Here is a 22,193-nt window from a genome sequence, read left to right as displayed (position 1 = left end):
CCCGAGCCCGAATCCACCACAGGAGAACAAGCCAGGGGACCAGGCAGAGGCTGAGAGACAGTTTACAAAGGCTGAGGTCCATGTGGTGGGGTTTCAGCTGAAGTCCTGGCATTTTAGCAGGATCCTCAGGACCTCAAGCATTTCCTGCTTCTCACTAAGCTGCTGGGAAGAGAGGTCCTTCCTCCCTGTAGGAGCAGAGCGGGTAGGAAGCCAATGCCTCCCCTTGCAGCATGTCTGGAAACCTGCACAACCACCACCACAGGGACAGACAGAAATTGGATTTGAGTTCCAAGCCCAGGAAAAAGAGACTGGATTCCCCTGAGCATCCCTAACCCAGAGAGCCCCTGCCTGCTCTCAGGACCCTGCCTCTGACCTGCAGAGCCGGCACAGAGCCTGCAAACTCCCACCGTGCCCGGGGCAACCACCACAGACTTGCCCACAGGGCTCTTCCCATAGGGAATGGCCAGAACACAAGTCCAAAAGACTCCATGGCATTTTCAGCTGGAGGGACCCTGTGCTTGCCTTCCCTTGATCCCAAGATCCTTCTTCTGATGCTTCCTACGCATGCTCTGCATCAAATCTCTACGCCTTCTTCCTGCACAGTGCATCCCTAGCAGTGACATTTTCATCCCTCACTTAAGTGATGTGACCTTTAGATGGCACACGTTCTTAGGTCACCTGCATAACTTTTTATTATTGCTATTGTTATTTATTTGATCATCCTCATTATTATATAATATTTATTGGAAGAGCACTGCTGAAAGCATACCTGCATCCCTTGCTCCGAGGAGCTGGTAAATTAAATTATTCTAGATGTTGTAGCACCTGGCATGCTGCCCACCTTTCCTGTAGGATAGCTTCAGGGAGATGAGCAGACAGATCTGTATTGTGACTGTGGAGGACGGTAAGTGAACAGCAGCAGCAAGAGTTGAAGCCTGGCAAGGGCTGCCAGTGGGGTCAAAGGCAGCAGGTTTCCTGTGAGCTTGGTGGGGTGTTGGCCATGGTAAAAAGATGCTTTGTGGTCCACACTGATTCCTTTCTCGCCTTGAAGATGTGGATGGCATCCCATAGCCTAGCAGCTTGTCCTAGACAGAGAATAGTGGTGTAAACCAGGCACTTTGCTGAGTGATCCTGTTGAAAACTTAGATTTTAAACTTAAGACAAAAAAAATGAGGCTTTCCCCTGGTTTCAAATTTGGCTTGGTGTTCTCTTGGATAGTGAACCCAATCTGCAGACACAGCACTTTAGCAGAAACCCAGGGAGCCAAGTGAAACAGGGATGTGTGCTGGGAATTCAGCATCCTAGGGGGCAGCAGGACAGTTCATCAGCTCATACATGTGGGACAAGCTCTTCAGAAAAGAGCAGGCACACCTGGGTCCTGCAGCCACTCTGGAAAGATTTGGATCCTGTTTGGCAGCAATGGTGTCAGCAGTTGTGTGGATGGGAGTTGAGGAGCCCACAGGTGTCCTGTGTTGGAACATGGGGAACGTGCCATCAGCACCAGTCCCTCCTGAGGCAGCCTGGGGCTGCCACACGTGCTTCCAATTTATCCCTAAATACTAAACCTGGAGGTCCTCCTCCTGCTGGTACTGAGTCCTTGCTGAGAAAACTACCTTTTGCCTCCTTGAGAATTAGCTGGAGCACAGGATTTCTTGGGCTTTTTGTGGCTGTTTGAGCAGAGCAAGGGACCAAGGACCAGTTTGGGGATGCTATGTTGAGTCCTCTTCCACCTTTCCCACCCTGGTTCTACCTCTGAGCCTCAGTGGGTCCTGGCTGTGTTTACAGGGAGATGTTAGTTGTTTTCTTATTTCTTCTTTATTTTTACAACTGGAACCATCTCTGCTGTGTCGCTGAAGTGAATGACGCACAATGGTCCATTGTCATGGCTAACGTAATATTGTCATCATCGAATAAAGTGCAAAGAGGAAACTCCTGTGACAGCATGCTCTCTCTCTCTCTCTGGGCTTTCAATTCATTTTAACATTCTAACTTGGATCACCTTCAAAGCACACTAGAGCAAACTGCTAGGTGTTGGATGGCTTGAGGGGTATCTGCTTTGAAGGTTTCAGCATCAGGAACGGGGAAGGGTGTGGAAGAGCTTCTTCATGGGATCTGCCTTATTGAAGAGAACTCAACAGGTCACAGCAGGAATGAAAGCAGAAGTTCTGAACATATAACTTTATATCCTGGAAACACTCCAGGTCAACTTGGATGAAGCTCTGAGCAGCCTGCTCTAGTTGAAGATATCCCTGCTGACTGCAAGGGGCTTGGACTAGATGACCTTTAAAGGTTTCTTCCTACCCAAACCAGTCTGGTTCTATGATATAAGTTTCTAATAACCCTGTCAGGGTGTCTGGTGGTGTTTGCATCACTTGCCATTTCCTGAGTACTTTACAAGACTGCAGTTCCCAATATCTATTTGGTAAGCCAAAGTTGTGAGGGCTGCTGTTTGTCAACATTGCTTTTGGGTCACTACTATTAATAATATTTGATTTTTGTCAATAGCTCAGCTGATGATTGAATTCTTTTACAAGGGGGAAAGTATCTGGTATTAGAGGGGTTGACAGAAAACACCCCACCTCTGCTGCAGCATGTGCTATCTTCAAGGGCTGGGCAGTCCCCTGTGTCCCTATGGGACGCTCTGGGAGGGCAGACGGAGGGTGTGTGGTGTGTGCGTACCCCCAAGGACCATAGGAGAGCTGCCTGCAGCACCAGCAGCCAAGGGTGGCTCAGAGATGCCAATGCTCTGAATAAAAACCAAACAAAGCATGTTTGTAAGTTGTCTTCTTTCTATTTATTACGTGTTTTGGAAGACAAAACCAACTGGCCTGCATCACCAGAGGAGTGTGAGTGGACTGCTGAGAAGGAGTTAGCAGCACAGGTGACTGCAGCTCAGGAGCACTCAGCTCCCCAGGGGTTAGCGCAAGCCAGCCTCTGCCACGGAAAAGCCAACCGAGTCTATAACAACATCTTACATCTTTTCTAACACAGCCATGTAGAATCCAAGGATCATTTTCATTGTAAAATACACCCACTTTGCTCCATCCCTGTTCCCTAGAGGTGAAACATTCCTCCCACCCACCTAGCTGGAGGAAAGGAGTTTAAACTTCACTTCATCTTTTATTCACTCTTTCATTACGCGTGGCCATGTCTTACAAAACAGTTCAGAATCTCAGGAGCCTGCATGCACCCCTGATCTTTGTGTGTGTGTCAGAGGGAAGAAATGAACTGAAGGGTGTCCAGGATATCTGATAGGACAAGAGAAAACGGCCTAAAGTTGTGCCAGAGGAGGATTAGATTGGATATGAGGAAAAAATTCTGTCCTGGAAGAGTGGTCAGGCATTGGAACAGGCTGCCCAGGGAGGTGGTGGAGTCACTATCCCTGAAAGCATTCAAAAACCATGCAGACATGGCACTTTGGGACATGGTTTAATGGGCATGGTGGTGTTGGGCTGACAGTTGGACTTGATGATTTTTGGAGGCCTTTTCCAGCCTGAATGATTCTATGATTGTATGAAATGTTAATTTATCTGGCAAGAAAGACTTGAAAGCTCATCTAGTCCAATCTCCCTGCAGTGAGCAGGAACATCTTCAGCTATATCAGCTTGCTCAGCCCCTTGTTCAACCTGACTTGGAGTGTTTCCAGGGATAGAGCATCTGCCCTGGGGTGGATGCAGTAAAACAGTCTGGAAGCAGCTAGGAAAAAAATATCATGATTGAATTTTTTTGACTGCAGCTTCTATCTAAAAAAAAAAAAAAAAAAAAAAAAACCAAAAAACTAATGCTTTGCCTTGCATGCCTTGAAATTAATTTAAAATTGATTCTCCATTTAAAAAATACTTAAATTGGCCCACAACAACAACAAATCTAGGTTGAAAATGTTGTTGAGCATTCTTTAGATGGAAATTTGGGCCTGTGTCCATTCTTGATGCATCATGCATGGTAATGGATGGCCGAGCTAGTGGTGCTCAGCCTTCACCACTGAGACCAGTGGCCCATTCACAGTCTCTCCAAGTCATAGTCTCTCCAAGTCATCATCTCTCCAAGTCCGAGATGCTTCACAAAGAGAAAACTTGGTCAACAAAACCTCTGCAATTGCTGGAAAACCCCAGTGCTAACAGAACAAAACCTTTAAAGCCTTTTTTTTTTTTTTTTTTTTGGAGGGGGGAGGGGGAACCCAATCCACAAACCAGTGGAGAAAGGAGCCGAAGCTTCCCGTGACCGCCCTTGGGCATGGCCGGCTGTGGTCGCCTCCAGTAAACCACAGCTGAAGTTTCCCAGGGAGGAGGCTGTGAATTTGGAAGCAGCAGAGACTGGAGCTCCGGGGAGCAAACGTGGGGGCTGTTGCTTGTCCTCCTTCCTGGCCATCAGGCATACTTGCTCCAGGGCCAGGTTTCCATGAGCCAGGATGGAGGGTGGATTTATTTGGTGGAAAACCTCACCCGTTTCCCTCTGCCCTGGAACCCAGTGTGTTCCCAGCAGTGGCTCAGTGGGGTGGCATCATTGCTCAGCTGTCCCATCTCTTCCTGTGGCCAGAGGTCCCCACTCTGGCAGGAGCAAGCAGCATTTAGGGTGGCCTTAGGGTGTGAGTGAGCCCACAAAGAGACATATTTGGGCAGGTGGATGTGTGTGTATAGGTGTGTGGATGCTGCAGGGTGGTTGGACTAGATGAACTTTAAATGTCCAACCCAAACTAGGCTGTGATAGCAACACAGATATGCAGGCAAATTCACACCCATGTGTGTACATCCATGACTCATTTCTTTTAAAGCCAGACTGCAAATAAATGCTACAAACTGTCATTTAAATATGTTTTGGAAGGAAGCTGCCCAGCAAAGGGGATGCGCTGAGCCATTTCAAACACCACTACCCCCTTACCCAGTGTTCTGTAGTGTTCTGCCAGCCCCTGTGCCAGCTGGTGGGGAGGGCACAGATGTATGGCACTGCTTCATGCTCTGTGGCTTTCGCTTCAAGGCTTTTGCTTGAATAAAGTGCCAGAGATCACATGTGGTGTTTCCAGGACCTGGGCAAAGATTGTCCCGCTGTGCTCTGCGTTGGTGAGGCTGCACCTCAAGTACTGGGTTTAGTTTGGGGCCCCTCACTCCAAGAAGGACACTGAGGTGCTGGAGTGTGTCCAGAGAAGGGCAAAAAAGCTGGTGAAGGGTCTTGAACAGAAGTAGGGTGAGGAGAGGCTGAGGGAACTAGAGGAAGCTGAGGGGAGACTTCATTGCTTTCTACAACTCCCTGAAAGGAGGGTGAAATGAGGTGGGAGTCGGCATCTTTTCCCTAGTAACAAGTGACAGGAAGAGAGGAAATGGCCTCAAGTTGCTCCAGGAGAGATTTAGGTTGAAAATTAAGAAAAATTTCTTTCACCAAAAGGGTCATCTGGCCCTGGAACAAGCTGCCAAGGGAAGTGGTGGAGTCACCATCTATGAAGGTGTTTAAAAGATGTTTGGATGAGGTGCTCAGGGACATGATCTGACTGTTGTGTACAGGGAGATGTTGGATTATGATCTTGAGGTCTTTTCCAACCAGGCAATTCTGGGATTCTGTTGTGTGATTCCACAGGACTCATGTCCCTCTTTCAGTATGTGTAGCTCAATGCCGAAGCTGCCAGCCTGGTCCAGCTGTGCACAGGGATTCTGACCTCCGAGGTGCCTTGGGAACTGATAAAAAACCCAATGCTAATATATTCATGCTTTCTGACAGTGAGGGCAATGCCAGGCTCTGAAGCCCTCCTGCCTCCCCAGGGTGGGGCTGCTGGTGCTGGAGGGCAGTTCTGACATACTGCAACTGCCTCCCTAAGAAGCTGGGGATGAGAAACAGCTGGAAAAATGCTGCTGGGTCTTCAGAATAAGTCTTATGAGGAGCAGCTGAGGGTTGTTTAGTCTGAAGAAAAGGAGGCTGAGCAGAGACCTTCTTGCTTTCTACAATTACCTGAAGGAGGTTGGAGCCAGGTGGTGTTGGTCTCTGCTCAAGTCACAACTGATAGGACAAGAGGAAGCAGTCTCAAGTTATAACAAGGGAGGTTTAGGGTGGATGTGAGGGAGAACTTCTGTACCTAAAGTGTTATCAAAGATTGTAACAGGCTGCCCAGGGAAGGGATTGAATCCCCATCCCTGGATGTATTTAAAAGCCACCTAGATATGGTGCTCAAATATATGATGTGATAGTGGTCCTGGTAGAGTTAGGTAATGGTTGGACTTGATGAACTTAAAGATCTTTTCCAACCATAGCAATTCTGTGAACTGCCACTGCTGCTTGGGAAATGCTTTAGGAGCCAGGTCTTCAGCCTGGGTCTTGTTTGACCTGTTTTAACTGATCCAGGATGTTTTCAATGGACCTACTCTACTCTCTACCCAGAGATTGGGATGCAGTGTGTTGCTTGGTGGGGTCTCTCCCTTGCCTGCCTTTCTGTTGCCCTCACTGCTCCTTCCCAGTCCTCTTCTGCTGGCAGGTGTGCTTTTTTTTTTTTTTGTGGTGATGAGGGTTTAGCAGAGCTCTAAAAAGGTAGCAAATGGCAAATGTAAAAATACTCTATGGTGAAGTGAAACGTGGGCGATGATCCCGCGTGGATGGCATCACCTGTCAGGGTTTAAATACCTCCTTTTGGGGAGTATTTTCCAGGGCTGTGTTCCAGCACTGAAAGTCACACCAGCATGGCCAAGCATATAAACCCTGGGATATTCCCATATGGAAAGATAATAGGGAAGCAAGTGCAGGGAACATGAAGAGAAAAGGCATCCTGCTATTCATAGCTACTTTAAAAGTGATTTTGACTTCAGCAGGCAGTTTTTGTTGCCATGTTTTAGATCCTGTTTATTTGTGGCTGGCAGCCGGGGCAAGGATGCTCAGAGATGTTACTTCAGGGGAAGGGTTCCAAAATGGATGTAGGGCCATCAGGATGGAGGGAAGAGGAGATTTGTCTAATTGAACCCTTGATTTCCTTGGTGACTGTGTCTCAGCAGCCCATCTCCTGAGTCTCTCTGTGAGTGGAGGCAAATAAGGACTCTGAAGAACCGCAAATACAGGAGGAAATACATAGCCCAGAGGCTACAGGAATGGTTGTGGAGAGGACCTCTGTGACTCCCATGCTCTAGAAAACCCTTGAGGCTCTTCTATTCCTCATAAACTGCCTGTCACAGGGACTAGAGATTTTTAGCTGATGACTCTATGGAAAGCAACTTCAATCAGAGATGAGAGATGGGGACAGTGTTACCAGCAAATCTTTGCTGAGATACAAGTACAGGGCACTTCTACCACTTCTACTTGACTGCTGCAAACCCCTCATTCCTAATATTCTAGGATTGGGGTTCCTGCCATTCTAGGGCTGGTGGTACTATCATCCAAGAATTAGGGTTCCTATCATCCTAGGGTTGGGATTCCTACCATCCTAGGGTTTTTCACCTTCTCACCATAAGATAATGAACTACTTTGATTAACTCAGGAAAGCTGAAGAAGGCTTTTGCTCCTGGGTGGCTGAGTGACATGGTATTGTAATGCTGACTTTTTTCCTTTTTTTGGATGATTTTATTGTTGGTTCTGAGCCTGTGATGTGCCCCTGCTCTGCTTGTTTGTCTCTTTTCCAGAATGCAAATGGATAGTTAAATGCTGGCAGCCAAAGTCCAGCTCTGGTCAAAGTGGGGCTTGATGCTGTTGAGTTCAACAGATTTCTGTGAATTCAAACAGGATCTTGAGAGTCAGTTGAAGTAATTTCTTGAGTTTTCACAGTCTATGTCCCTGGAGGATTGTGCCAAGGTTTTGTGATACTCATAGTAAAGAATAACAACGAAGTAACACAGGGATAAGCTAATGCCAACAAAAGATGAATCACCTGCTGGGATGGGAGAAGGGGAAGTGAGATCACCTGAAGGTAACCTAAGGTAAGCTAAAACAATTAGCATGGTAAAAGTCACACCCCTGGGAGGACAGCCCTGCATGTTAATGTCAGACTGCCTTTGTGTAATGAGGTAGCTACTAATCAGAGCATGCACTGAAGGGCACCTGTTACACAACCAAAAGGTGACCAATGAACAAATTTGTCTAACTCTTTGTTGTAATCTGTGTAAAGCCTACAGCCCCTCTGAACCAGAGAACTGTAGAATCATTCTGGCTGGGAAAGACCTTTAAGATCATTGAGTCCAACCATTATCTAACTCTGCCAAGTCCAGTGCTAAGCCATGTCACTCAGCACCACCTCTCTGCCTCTTTTAAATACCTCCAGGGATGGGGATTCAACCACCTCCCTGGGGGGCCTGTTCCAGTCTTCAAGACCCCCTTTTCTGAAGAAGCTTTTTCTAATATCCTTTTTAAACCTCTCCTGGTGCAATTTGATGCTATTTCCTCTCATCCTGTCACTTGTTACTAAAAGGAGTGCTGGGTCCAGCCATTGCCTGGCACCTCTTTCTATACAGAACTGCTTTAAAGGTTAGAAGGTGAATCTTGACTCCATGTGCTCTTTGTCTCCTGTGTACTGGGTACAAACCTAAACCATAATTGAGGGAAAACAAAAGTCTTCATTGGCAACACAAATTGTATGAAACTCCATCCAGACCTCATGGATGTGCTGCATGTTGTGGAAAGCAGGCTTCTCACTGTGGCAGTTAGGTGCAAAGGTGACTCCTGGACAGAGAGAGCTTTTGTGGAAGCTGACATGCAGATGTCAGTAAGCAATGTAGGCATAGGTGAGGATTTGGGTATACAGGAAAAACATGCAGGGATGCATCCATGCACCCCTTTCAGGTGAGCTTTTCTGCATTCACACCCTTGTATTTGCACCCAGCTATGTCTCCATGCACATATGCAGGTACCCAGTTTGTGCATGTATCAACCCTCCCTGGATAGCCAGGTGTGAATTCACTGCTGTGATCCCAGCCCCATTTCATGTATGAGCCAAATCTTGCAGCTGGCATGGTTTGGTGGAGGTGGCTGGGGAGGTTGTATGGGCTCTGCATACTGGTGAGCTCATCCCAAAAGACAGAGCAGTGGTGGAAACTGGGTAGCCTGGGTTCCTTCATGTATTTCCTGCATGCATGTTGCAGGCAGACAGGAAGGGCTGGCTCCCTCGGGCAGCAGCACAGAATCATAAAATTGTTTTGACTGGAAGAGACCTCTAAGATTATTGAATCCTGTCATCAACCTAGCACCAGCATGGCCTTTAAAGCATGTCCTGAAGTGCCATTTCCACATTTTTTTTAAACACCTCTGGGAATGGTAACTTTACCACCTCTCTGGGCAGCCTGTTCCAATGCCTGACCACTCTTTCAGGAAAGAAATTTGTCCTAATCTCCAGCCTAAACCACCCCTGGAACAACTTGAGGCCATTTCCTCACTTGATAACAGAGAGAAGAGACCAACACCCATGATGTTTACCCAGGACTGCCTACAAGGAAGCTGGTGCCAGGGCAGTGGGCAGCTTGCCAGTGTGGGTGTGGTTAAGAACACACCAACTGTGGCACAAACAGACCTGGAGCTCGGTGGTTCCTGGGGAAAACTGAGCAGTGTGGTTACTTTCCTCATGTGGATGGATTTACCAAAAGGTGAGAAAAAGCTTAAAACAGATAAATACCCCAACCCCCAAATCTCTGCTTCCCCCAAAACACCAGCACTGGTGCATTTAATGTCTCTCTGGTGTCAGCTCCTGCAGCACTGTTGGGCATGGTCTAAACCAGAGGAGTCTTCGTCTCTGGAGACTTTCAAGGTTGGCCTGGACATGTTCCTATGTGATCTGTTTTAGGTGATCCTGCTCTGACAGGAGGTTGGGACTCAATGGTCTTCAGAGGTCCTTTCCAACCCTTACCATTCTGTAATTCTGTAAACAAGGTCTGTGTGTGAGTGTGTGTGTGAGTGTGTGGCTGTATGGGGAGAGCACTTTGCTCATGACCTCTCTGCTCTGTGCTAAAAATAAGTCACCAAAACCCCCAGCATCCCCCCTGCAAGTGGATAGAATGCTCCCAGGGCTGCTCCTTCCTGGGAGAGGACCAAAAGCAGACTTTGCTGGGAAGCAGATCCTATCTAGGGACGCTTGCTGGGAAGAGAGCAGTGAGAGCAGCTGCTGAGAAACGCTGTTCTTTGCAGGCATTTTAAGCAGTATCTGGGTTTCTAGACAGCCAGAGGGATCCCTTCCTTGCCTTCCTGTGGTGGGTGGTGCTGGACAGGGTTGTGTGACTTTGCACCCGGACTGACGCCTGTGGTGCAGACGCAGTGCAGCTTCTGGCCAAAGGTCAGTGGGATGGGATAAAAATGGTGAAAGGTTTCCTAGGGCTGGGTGCTTATGGCTCTACTGCTCGGTGAAGAAGGCACACAGCTCCTGTCTTCTCTCTCCCTCGGCTTCTGCCTTCCTGATGGGAACAAGGAATTTCAGCCCCACCGTGCCCAGGGGATGCTGTACTGTTTTTCCAGACAGGAAAGCAGCGTTTTGGCTTTTTTATTATGTGACAGAAGACACAGAGGTTACTAGAAGGAAATGAAATGCATCTAATTCGATGAAAGAAGGTATTAATTTCCTGCTGGGTGGGGGCAGAAACACTCATTAAAGGGTTCTTGGCTTTTCTGAGGGTAAATTCAGCTGAATTTGTACTTTGGCTTTTATACCTTAAGACTTCTTTGTCCCTTTTCTGATTTACTTAGGCAATTTATTGCCAGTTCAGCTTGTCAGACATTGGCTCCTAAAAGCACTGGTCACTTGAACCAGCCTTTGCAGTCAGGAAAATGGGTATTGGAACTCCAGCCTTTCCATATGCTGACTAGATATGGATAGATCAGGCCCTACCTAATTAACCTCTTAATGTCATGAAAAGCTTAGGAAAGGCTTCTGGTCAGGCAGGGTGTCCTAACTGCCTCTGGAAGCAGGAGGAGTTAAGATTGGCTTTCTGTCTCATTCCAGATATTGGATCAGGCACTTTCTGGGACAGCACGTGTGGCTGCCACCCAAAACTGGAAGGCAGTGCCTGTTTCTGCCTACTTGCTGCATTCTCTACCTGAAAACATTGCTGGAGTCTGGCTTGTTAGGTAACTTGTAGTAAGTCTGAGATAACAGCCTGGGCTCTCACCCATCCCCTCAGCCAGATGCCCCAGGGGACACCTGCCTGGGTTGTGATTAGTGCTGGGATCAGGCAAGCAAACATGCTGAATACCTATGTTTGGGCAACTGCTGAAGTCATGCTTCTTGCCAAGCCTTAGTTCTCTTGGCTGGCACTGGCATTGCTGTCCTTATCTGTCTCTCACATAGACCTGCAGGATACTAAATGCAAATGAGAAACTTTCACAGCCTAATAAACCAAGATTTTTCTGTTTATTGATTAGGTGAAGATATTGAAGCTGTTAAAGTAGCAGCCTGTCCTTCCTAGCCTGTTTCATCAGCTAAACCCAGAGCATCCCTCACAATGAAGGCTCTGAGCACTGCACTCCTTCCATCCTTCAGTGGGATCCCAGGGCTCAAGTGAGGAACATCAGAGGTACAGAGCTCTCTGTCTGAGCATCATGGAGCCCAAAGCTCACACTCAGCAGGAGTCATCCACCCCTTCCAGCATGGAGACAGCAGAAGACCTTGCCTTCAAGTTAAATGCTGCTGTGAGGAACAGTAACAGAAATCATGTGCTGGAGCTGCTAGAGAAAGGGGCAGATGTGAACTCCAAAGCAGAATATGGCTGGACACCACTGCAGAGTGCTGTGCAAGCTGATGATGAGGACCTGGTCAGACTTCTGCTGGATAAGGGTGCTTGTCCACATGCCAGGAAGGACAACGGTGGCACTGCATTTATTGAGGCAGCAATAGTGGGAAATGTGAATATACTGGAGCTCCTTCTTAGTCAGGGGTTAAATATTGATGACCATGATGACAATGGCTTCACTGCATTCATGGAGGCTGCTTGGTATGGGAATGAAGAAGCCCTGAGATTCCTGTTTAGCAAAGGTGCAAATGTGAATTTGAGGAGGGAAGTTAATGAGGAGAAAGCAAAACTTCATAAGGGAGGTGAGACAGCACTGATGGATGCTAGTAAAAAGGGCCACTTCTCAGTTGTAAAGGCTCTTGTCCAAGAGATGGGGGCTGATGTAAACATTTGTGACAACAAAGACAGGAATGCCCTGATCCATGCCCTCAAGGAGGGCTGTGCCAAGTCAGCTGTCTCCATAGGTCATTTCCTGCTGGAGCAGGGTGCCAACGTGAAGAGCAAAGATGAATGTGGGAAAAGTGCCCTCATCCTAGCTGTTGAAATGAGGAGCGCAGATTTGGTGGAAACCTTGTTGAAGAAAGGTGGAATAGACATTGATGATGCAGATGAGGAGGGCAACACGGCACTGACGGTGGCTGTAGAGAAAAATGATTATGAGATAGTCAAGTTGTTGTGTGAAAAGGGAGCAAGGACCGACGTTGGGAACCTGATTGAGGTTGCCAACAGGAACCGCGCTCATGAGACAGCGCGTCTCCTCCGACGCCACCGCGCCACGCTTGTGCCAGGAACCCTGCAGGACTGGGAGCCAACCAGCAAACGCTGGGGGGACCAGCTGAAATACCTGTACAAAATGTATCACCCCATGGTTGGCAAACTGAAGACCTTTCCATACATCAAGCAGAGGATTCTGAGCACTTCCCACGGTGGCATCTACCTGGGGCTCCATGACGGGACGGAGGTAGCAGTTAGAATAAGACAAGGTGTGGAGGGTGAGGAAGAGAAGGTGTTCTTTGAAGAATGTGGTAGCTGTAAACATCTACTAAAGCTCTTCCAGGTTGAGAAGCACAAGGACGACATGTATCTGTGCTTCCCTCTCTGGGAGAAAAGCCTGGAAGAGCATCTGCAGGAACCAGCAGACCAAAGGGATTACAAAGATACTCTGAGGATGATCTTCCAGGCAGTGGGAGAGCTGCACTCCCTTGGATTTGCTCACCAGGATCTACATCCCAGGAACTTTTTCATAGGTTATTTCTTGCATTCTCAGTGTTTTCATTTTGCTTTCCTGTTGCCTGTAGCTTAGAAAAGAAGAAGTTTCATAGCTGTCTTTTAAGAACCCAGATGTCTTTATTCATTATGGGATGAATGTGGCATTAGCTCTCCTCTTGGAATGAGGATAGATATGTTCACAGGCAGCCACAGAGGCTGAACAGAGCAACTTTGCATGTCTCATTAGACCCGCCCTCCTTTCTGGTTGGACTCAGTAATCTTGCAGTTCTTTTCCAACAAAAATTATTCTATGATTCTGAGGCTTTGCAGAAAGATCAACCCACAACAGACCTCCTCAGAGAATTGTTTTCTCAAGAAGGGGCTGTCCAAAAGTCAGTAACAGGCTGTATCAAGGCTTTCCATCATTGTGTGTAAATAGTTTCTCTTATTTCCACAGATTTAGATGGTAAAATATACTTGGCAGACTTTGATAACAGAAGAAAGTTGATTGAAGACCAAAAGGAACTTGTAAAATCAGATTTAGAGGTAACTGCCCTGAGAATCAATGCCTGGATTAAAATTTCAGGCTCTCTCTGGTACTTTCTGTTGCTGTGAATCCTAGGGGAAGCCTCCCTGCATCCTCAACTAGAACACAGTTTGATTTTGGGGGAAGGCCCATAGAACAATAGCTGCTGTGTAAGAGTGGATGCAAGGCTGAGGGTATCCACAGATATCCTGTGAGCATGATTTTGATGTGGCTATCTCCTCTGTCTCTGTGCATGCAGCTTCAAAGTTTGCGTTTGTATTTGCACATCTGCACACCTATAGAAACATGTTCATTGAGACCTGGGAAGACAGGAGAGCTGGGCAAAGAGAAACCTAATGAGGTTCCACAAGAATAATGTAGAGTCCTGCACCTGGGGAGGAGCCACACCATGCACCAGTACAGATCAGGGGTTGACCTGCTGGAAAGCAGCTTCACGGAGAAGGACCTTGTGGTAAATTATCTGTGGAACAGCAATGTGCCCTTGTGCCCAAGAAGGCAAATGGTATCCTGGAGTGCATTAAGACAAGTTAACAGCAAGTTAAGGGAGGTTCTCCTTCCTCTCTGTTCTGCCCTGGTGAGACCACATCTGGAGTATTGTGTCCATTTTTGGGCTCCCCAGTCCAAGAGGTACAGGGAAATACTAGAAAGTGTCCAACAGAGGACTACAAGGATGCTTAAGGGACTGTAACATCTGTCTTATGAGGAAAGGCTCAGAGACCTGGGGCTGTTTAGTCTGGAGAAGTCAGAGAGGAGATTTTATTAATGTTTACAAATATCTGTAGGGTGGGTGTCAAAGATAGGGCCAGTCTCTTTTCAGTGCTGTCCAGTGATAGGATGAGGATCAATGGATACAAACCATACACAGGAAGTTCCAACTTAACATGAGGAAAAACTTCTTTACTGTGAGGGTACTGGAGTACTGGAACAGGCTGCCCAGAGAGGTTGTGGCTCCTTCTCTAGAGACCTTCCAGACTCACCTGAACACGTTCCAGTGTGACCTGCCTTGTGTGATCCTGCTTTGGCAGCAAGGTTGGACATAGTGATCTCCAGAGGTCCCTTCCAACCCCTGCCATTCTATGATTCTATGTGTGTGCCCATATACACGGTCTGCTTCTTCAGGAGTACCTGTCCTCTCCCATTTGGTAAAGAAGTGTCATGCACCTGGCACACAAGCAGCAATGTCTTTCTTTGCAGGCTCTCAGCAGGCTCGTGCTGTATGTTTTAACTGGGGGTAGGAAACCCTTTGAGCAAGTCAGTACCAAGGATTTGGCTCCTGGGTCCCTAGATTATGAGGAGGCTCTGGACCTTGTAAACAGCCTGGTCTGTCATGATGAACGAGGCTTGGAAGGTTTGAGCAACCACCCCTATTTCTGGAACAAACAACTGTGAGTCCCTGGAGCACAAAGGAAAAGTTTTCAGTGTGGGATTTGCATGTAACACTGGGAACAGTGATGATGAGAGGTCTGGAACACCCCTCCTATGAGGAGAGACTGACAGACCTGGGGCTGGGAAAGAGAAAACTGATTTGGGATCTTATCAATGCATATAAATATCTAAAAGGTGGGGGTCATGAGGATGGGACTGGGCTCTTCTCAGTGGTGCCCAGTGATAGGACAAGGGGTTAATGTGTACAAAGTGGAACACAGGAGGTTTCACTTCAACTGAAGGAGAAACTCCTTTACTTTGAGTGTGGGGACACAGGACCAGGCTCCCAGAGAGGTTGTGATGTCTCTGGAGATTTTCAAAGCTCACTTGAATGCATTCCTGTGAAACCTGCTCTAGGAGTACCTGCTCTAGCAGAGGGTTGAACTAGATCTCCAGAGGTCCCTTCCAACCCCTACCATTCTGTGATTCTGTCCTGTTGCAGCTAATGAAGTTCTTTGTTCCACAGCAGGCTTGATTTCCTGAAGTCAGTGTGGAACAAAATCAAAGTTCTCCCTCGTGGAAAACGTGTCTTTGAAGCTTCTGCTGCTGCTGAACATTTTCCTTATCCACAGTGGACCAAGGAGGTAACCCTCTTCTCTTTGCATTTATACAAGGCAGAAGCTGTTCCCAAGTGCCTGTTTAAAACCATAACTGAAACAAGAACCCCCCTCCCCCAAATATAGGTAACTGGGGGAACTAAATCTAAGCCATGCAGTCAAAATCCTCAAGACTAAAGACGTTGCTCCTAAAGGGAGCTTTGTTGCCTGGGATGGTAGTAAGGGATGGTCAGGGAATCATGGAATCATTAAGATTGGAAAAGATGTCTAAGATCATCAAGCCCAACCATTAACCCAACAAAACCATGTCCCAAAGTGCCATGTCTACATGTTTTCTGAACACCTCCAGGGATGGTGATTGAACCACTTCCCTGGTCAGCCTGTTTCAGTCATTACAGAATTGGCTGGCAAGCCTTCAAAGGTGTTTGTTGGTGAGCCCTTAAGCCGAGCACTTCCAGTCCTTGTTACCAGAAAATTTCTGGCTAAAGTTTTTTGTTAGCTTGATTCAAAGGCAGTGAGATCAGGCTTGCTTTTTCTGGTAACATCCTGGAAAGTCATACTGTATCATTTGAGATCTGATGGTCTTAGTTTCACATGGCAGCCCATGTGGTCTTCTCAACAGTGGAACAGTTGGACCATGCCTCCTGAGTGCCTCCTTCCCTCCAGGCATGCAATGAAAAAAAATCACTTGTGCCATGTTGAGTTTCCTAATAGGAATGTCACACATTGGCAAGGCAGGAGAAGAAACACTTGGCAGAATCAAGTGGTCTGCATGTCCTGCAGAGTGAACGCCTCTGCCCATGCTGGGAAATAGGCTTTTAAGGGTCACAAGATCCACCCATGCAGAATGACATCCCTGCAGAAAGGCAGTGGCTGTGGGGAGTGGAGGTAGATGTGCTGCTTTGGCAGTGTGTGCTAGGCAGAGAATAATCTATGTGCCTTTTTTTTTTTTCCCCCCAGATTGACAAACGTGTTCTGTCTGCCATGAATAACCCTCCCAACAGAAAGCCAATCCCTTACACCAACAGTGTCACTGACCTACTGAAGTTCATCAGGAACCTGGATGAACATGCAGATAACAAGTATGTGTTCACATCCTCACCCCTGACACAGCTGCATCGCAGGGAGCAGCTGGGTATTTGCAAGCATCGCTGAGATGAAGAGTAAAATCTCCTTCAGATGGATTTCCAGAAAGGAGAGAACTGGGAGGTGGGAGGAAGTCTGTTAGAGATCATCTCATTGTAGGGGCTGTTTCCTTTGGGAGTGCTACAGTGTATGAAAGATTCTGTGTCACAGCAGCAAGAGGTCTGGGGTCAGCCCTCAAAACCACCTAGGGGTAGGAAAATGAAGTTAGCTCACAGGATTAGACCTCAGATTTTGAAGCAAAATCTGATTCCCAGATCATCTCCCACAGATGAATCACAGAATGGTAGGGGCTGGAAGGGACCTCTGGAGATAATCTAGTCCAACCTTCCTGCCCAAATAGGTTCACCTAGGACAGGCCACACAGGAATGCGTCCAGGTGGGTTTTGAAAGTCTCCAGAGAAGGAGACTCAACAAATTCTCTGGGCAGCCTGTTCCAGTGCTCTGTCACCCTCACAGTAAAGAAGTGTTTCCTCATGTTGAGGTGGAACTTCCTGTGTTCCAGTTTGTGTCCATTGCCCCTCATCCTATCACTGGGCACCAGTAAGTGGTCCTATCTTCTTGACTCCCACTCATCCTCAGCCAGAACATCCTCCAGCAGAGCTGTCACTCCACAGGGACAGCAGCAGCCTCAGAGAATCGGTGGCAGCTCTGTCTGCACCTTTGCTTTTGCAGAGCAGCCCATGGGGTGGAGAGGTGTCTGTGACAGCTAAGGCAGGACATGGCTCTGCAGCAGAAGGCATCATGAACTTCTGGGCCCTTAGTTTTGCTGCAGGCTGGTACTTGTTGCCAAAACACCAGGAAGGTTTTTAGATCACTCTTAAATACCTTTTATACCTTCACAAAGCCTCCTTATCGACCTTGCAAGTATTTCCAAAGTGCTGATGCTGGCTGTGCTGAAGTGCTTGGAGATATGGATCAGGGAGCACTGTTCCTGTTAGAAAATCCTGTTAGGTGGTCTTGACCCCTGAAGAACTGCCAGAGTCTCCAACCCTCTACAGTCATGGGTGCTTACATGTGAGGTTAGAGGTGGTGGTAACTCCCAGTGATGGTTTCACTGATGCCTCCAGCCAGCACTGCTCTGCAGTGAAGATGCAGGTGGGATTAGGTAGATGGAGGTGTTGGAGGAATAGTGGGAAAAAAATGGATTGAATAGCTTAGGCAAGGTACAGAAAATCTGCAGCTCAAGGGTTTCTAGGAAACCTTCCTGTATTTTTCAGAAAGCCTCTGGAATGGCCTCTGCAAGGGAGGAACCAGGGCATCTGGGGAGCTCCTTGGACAAGCTTTAAAAATCCATTTGGGTTTTGTTCTCTTTCAGGATCAGCAAGATAACAGGAGACCATGCAGAGTATTTCTTGAAGTCCTTCCCAGCACTTACCATGTATGTCTACAACAGCCTGTGCAAGCACCCCAGGTACAGACACTTTGTAGAATCCTGGAGCTGTGTCTGTTGGAAAAGGCCTTCGAGTACAACCATTACCTAATGACCAATTCTGGTGCTAAATCAGGAACTTTGCAGATTTTTGGGACCCTTCTCTGCAGGGTGTCACTGTCTCCTGCCCCATGTCTAATCCCACCATCACTGTCTCCTTTCATTCCCTATTTCTTAAGTTGCAAAAGAGTTGAAAAAAGTGAGTAAGGAGATGGAAGAGAGCACAAGAAGGGACAGAGCACAGAGGACTTAGACTAAGAACTGAAAGATGCTTCAGTAGTGTTTGGTTTAACAATGACAGGCTTTGAAGAGAGATGAAGCTGAGTGCTAGGGGAGGTCCCTTTCAATTACCTCTGTCCTTCTGAGTTTACTTGCCTCTCTGAGGTGGAAATGAAGGCTCTGATCTTCAGGGAAGAAGGAATATGTGGGACAGCACCAACATCCCCAATGTATCAATATACCAATGTCCTATCTGGAAGGCAGGAGAAGAGCTTAAGCATTTCCAGACAACATGGGACTCTCTGATAAAGGAAAAGGACTTTGAAATCCTTGTTAGGGTTGATGCTCACTAGAGCTTGCACTGAGGAGCTACCCCTCGAAAGACATGGATGCTCTCAGCCTTTTGGAAACACAGCAGCTAGAAAATTAAATGCCTAGGTGGTGGTCTGGCTGCAGAGTTGCCCTTGGACCATTACCCCTCTGAGCTGGCAGATGAGCAGTCAGGCCTGCCTCCTAGGACCTGAGGGACTTCTGGTGGGGGATGCAGGAGATGTTTCCACAAGGGGCAGAAATAAGGAGCAGAATCCCCCAAAACTCTGCTACTGTGAGTAGTCCTGACTCACCTGGAAAAGGTCACTGACATCAAAGAGACTGCAGGGACTGGCTCCTCCTGGGAAGGACAAGCTCTGCCATGACAGGCTACATCTGCAAGACAGGGCTAGGCACAAGCACTCCCTGTCTCCAAAACAGTGCCCCTGTGGGTGTATCACTGTCCTCCTGCCGGGCTTGGCTCCCTGGCACAGAGCTGGTGCCCATGCAGCCAGCTCAGAGCTTTGAAATTTGGGTGCTGAGTGATACAATCCCAGTTCTGATATTCCACAGCACGCAGCGTGCGTTTGGTTGTCCAAGGGTTTGCTCCTTCCTTGGCCATGGCTCTGATTTGCACTGATTTGCTCTGATTCTGTGTTGCTTACAGAAATATTTTTCAGCTGTTGAAGGGGTTTTTGCTTTTTCTTTTCAAACTGAGATTGTTATTCTTTCAATGAGTCTCTGAAGAACCAACCTTGGAATAAACTTTTCTGGAAAACTGACTCTACTTGTTTATGAATGAGGTTCCCCCATCCCCTCTGCACAGAGTTAGTCTGCAGCACTGTAAAATAACCAAAAGACTGAGATTTTTTTTTTTTTTTTTGTGTCCTTGTGGAGATACCTCTTGGTTGTTTAGGTAAGGTTTTGTGACTTCTCAAATGCTCCTGTCCAGGAGGGGTAACTGATCAGAAAAGATGTTGGGAAGTAGTGAAAGCTTCCTGTCCTGGGAAGCAAGCTGTCTCTTGTGAACTATTGGGCTAAGGGGAGGGGGTTTTGCATTGTTTTTGTGGTGTGAGGGTGAGGATTTTGTGGATGAGTTGAAGGATGAAGATGTGGTTGCATACATGAGAAACTCTGGGAGTGGATATGTTTGACCCATCTCCTCTATGAACAGGCAGTTACCTAGAATGCACCATGGAGGCCTGTGTGTCCCCTCAGCTGTGTGTGCTTCTAGATGCAGGCACCTGCAAACTAGCAGGCTTTGCAGTGCATGAGTTGGGTGGCAGACTGCCATCCATGTGCCCATGGCTTGTGAGGGCTCTGTGCCAGCCTGCATCAGTGGCCCTTGCTCAGAGCAAAGCTCTTTCTGATGGTCTTGGGAACCTTTAAAACTATATAAACATAACAACAGAAAGCTTGGCCATGCAGTGGGTACAAACTAGAACCCAGGAGGTTTCACTTGAACTTCAGGAGAAGTTCTTCATCTGAGGGTGATGGACCACTGGAACAGGCTGCCCAGAGAAGTTGTGGAGTCTCCTTATCTAGAGACTTTCAGAACATGTCCAGACACATTCCTGTGCAACCTGATCCAGGCAAACCCACATTACCAGGGGGGTTGAACTAGATGATCTCCAGAGCTCCCTTCCAACCCCTACCATTCTGTGATTCTATGATTCCAATTCTTGATGAGATACCACTAGAGAAAATGCAGCCAGGAGAATGCTGATGACTCCTCTGTCAATGTTTTCATTTTCTCCTTTCCTCCCTGCTTATTTCCTCCTGCCTATTGCATGTTTCTTATGCCCAGAAATCAGGAGGACACCCAGAGGTGTGTGTCCAGGTCTCAGCAGTGTGGCAAGAAGGGATGTTATAGGCAACATGGTGGCTTCATACCATAGCAGCTTGTTTCTGCTCTTGCCCAAGTTGAGGTGAGGCTCCTTCAGCCTATTGTAAGATGGTTTTGGTTGACCTTTGCATCTTCTTGAATTGCTCTGTTGTTTTGCTAAAGGACTGTGACTTGGCAGCCTTAAAAGGCTGTGGAAAGCCCTTCCTGAAAGTGGACAGCACTCAAGGATGGCCAAACAAGAGCAACTATTAAACTCATAGAGATTGTGACTTGCATCCCTGGGGCAAACAGGCTGCTGGGAAGAGTTTCCAGGGAAAGCTTGTGTGGACCACAGGGCCACATCCTGCTTCCTGAGATGCCAGAGAAGAAACTTGATCCATGCATGGCATCTGCAAAACTTATTGCTCACAGAGTATCAGGCCATGAGAAGTAGGGAGGCTGCAGGGCCGGGACCAGTGCTGGGTAAAACATCAGGCTGCCTCTCCTCCTGGCAGGGTTGGAGAGGATGGATGAGTGCTCAGTGAAAGGCCAAGCAGGATGGAAAACAAGTGGCAAGGAGAGCTGGACAGCATTGAAACTGGGTGGTATGGCAGTGCCTGATGTCACAGCCTCAGGATAACAGCATCCTGGGGAGCCAAGGGCAGAGCCAGCTGCCAGGGTTAGTGCTGCTTGATGTGCTGATGGCTTCCAGCATCAGTGCCCATCTGGGAGGTGCTGCCTGCCTTAATCTCTTACAGACAGGCTTGCAGGCCATGAGTGATGCCCAAGGGCATGCTGATTTGGCCCTCATGCTTCATTCCCCTGCTGTCATGCCAGTACTCTGCTGTGCCTCTGCCTTTTTTCCTCTGCTCCTGCTGGGAGCTGGCTCCACCCAAAGTGATGGGATCAGGTGCTCTCCATCCTGTCACTTGTGTGCTGAGGACATGCTTGTGTGCACAGAGATGGCCTCAGGTCAACGTGTCTTGCTTGCTGCACTGAGGGAAAAAAAAAGGTACAGAGAAGCAATGGAGTGAAGATCACTTTTAGCCATGGTTTTGCTGTGCTGAGCTTCAGGCACATCTGTGAAGCCTTCTAGGGACCAGGCTCAGCTGGGCTAAGGCTGCAGAGCCTGAAGAGTTAGTGCAAAGCACACAAAAATGCAGCTAGCTTTTGGGGCTGAGAGCATCAAGTTACAGCAGAAGGGCAATGCTGAGGTTCAGGTTGTGGGAGCAGCATCACCTTCCAGAGTCCTTCATTTATAGAAAGGTTCTTAGGCTTTGGGTTGGTTTGATTTTCTGACCCTCCAGAAGTGGAGTGTTGATAATCATAACTAGCAAATATGAAACTTGTTGTTATCTGCCTTCAATGCACCTGTGTCATTCCCAGAATGCAGTCCTCTAGGATCTGAGGGTTAAGAAGTAGCTAAAAATAGCTCCAAATGGGAGCTATGGTGGGTGAGATGTGATGTAAGTTCATGATTTTTCTGCAGCTTTGTGGTCACTTGTTTCGACTCAGTTTCACCTGTGGAACACGAAGGGGTTTGATCTGTTTTGGTTCCTGCTTTGTAAACAATACTGGCTTTTAGAAAAACATGCTGAAGCCCTGAGTCAGGCAGGAGCTGATCTTGGTTGGAAAATCAGTCTCTAGCAAGACAGGAACCATCTCACCACCCAGGCACAGCTGAGCAGAAAACCAGGTGGGGTCTCTTAGCCTTGTCACCCACAGGAGGTATTTAATTTGTGTGGAGGGAGGAGGAGGAGCTGGGCTGAGGCTGTAGGTTAGATTGAGCAGAGCAATTCCAGTCCTTGGTAAGAAGCACGGTTCTGTGCAGCAGGTCTGGAGAAGTTTCTAGGGC

The 22,193-nt window shown here is 47.7% G+C and overlaps 1 protein-coding gene across 1 annotated transcript; it reads left to right on the top strand.

Annotated features, from left to right (window-relative positions):
* The first annotated feature begins 10,984 nt into the window (after positions 1-10,984).
* On the top strand, positions 10,985-19,282 carry RNASEL (ribonuclease L). Its single transcript, XM_054384113.1, has 7 exons — positions 10,985-11,010; positions 11,305-12,919; positions 13,339-13,427; positions 14,623-14,813; positions 15,320-15,437; positions 16,371-16,492; positions 17,872-19,282. Exons 2-7 carry the CDS (start codon positions 11,482-11,484, stop codon positions 18,035-18,037), a joined length of 2,124 nt encoding a protein of 707 aa, XP_054240088.1. The 5' UTR covers positions 10,985-11,010; positions 11,305-11,481; the 3' UTR covers positions 18,038-19,282.
* The last annotated feature ends 2,911 nt before the right edge of the window (positions 19,283-22,193 follow it).

The sequence above is a fragment of the Indicator indicator genome, chromosome 10 (assembly GCF_027791375.1).
Source record: "Indicator indicator isolate 239-I01 chromosome 10, UM_Iind_1.1, whole genome shotgun sequence".
Taxonomy (NCBI): domain Eukaryota; kingdom Metazoa; phylum Chordata; class Aves; order Piciformes; family Indicatoridae; genus Indicator; species Indicator indicator.
The sequence above is the reverse complement of the archived record's forward strand: the minus strand, read 5'-3'. Positions and strand labels throughout refer to the sequence as shown.

What these genes read in the sequence shown, in the direction of transcription:
- RNASEL (XM_054384113.1), top strand. Translation starts at nt 11,482, where the DNA reads ATGGAGCCCAAAGCTCACACTCAGCAGGAGTCATCCACCCCTTCCAGC. An exon ending in ATCCACAGTGGACCAAGGAG is followed by an intron (nt 15,438 to 16,370) that starts GTAACCCTCTTC and finishes TTTTCCCCCCAG; the next exon opens with ATTGACAAACGTGTTCTGTC. An exon ending in GATGAACATGCAGATAACAA is followed by an intron (nt 16,493 to 17,871) that starts GTATGTGTTCAC and finishes GTTCTCTTTCAG; the next exon opens with GATCAGCAAGATAACAGGAG.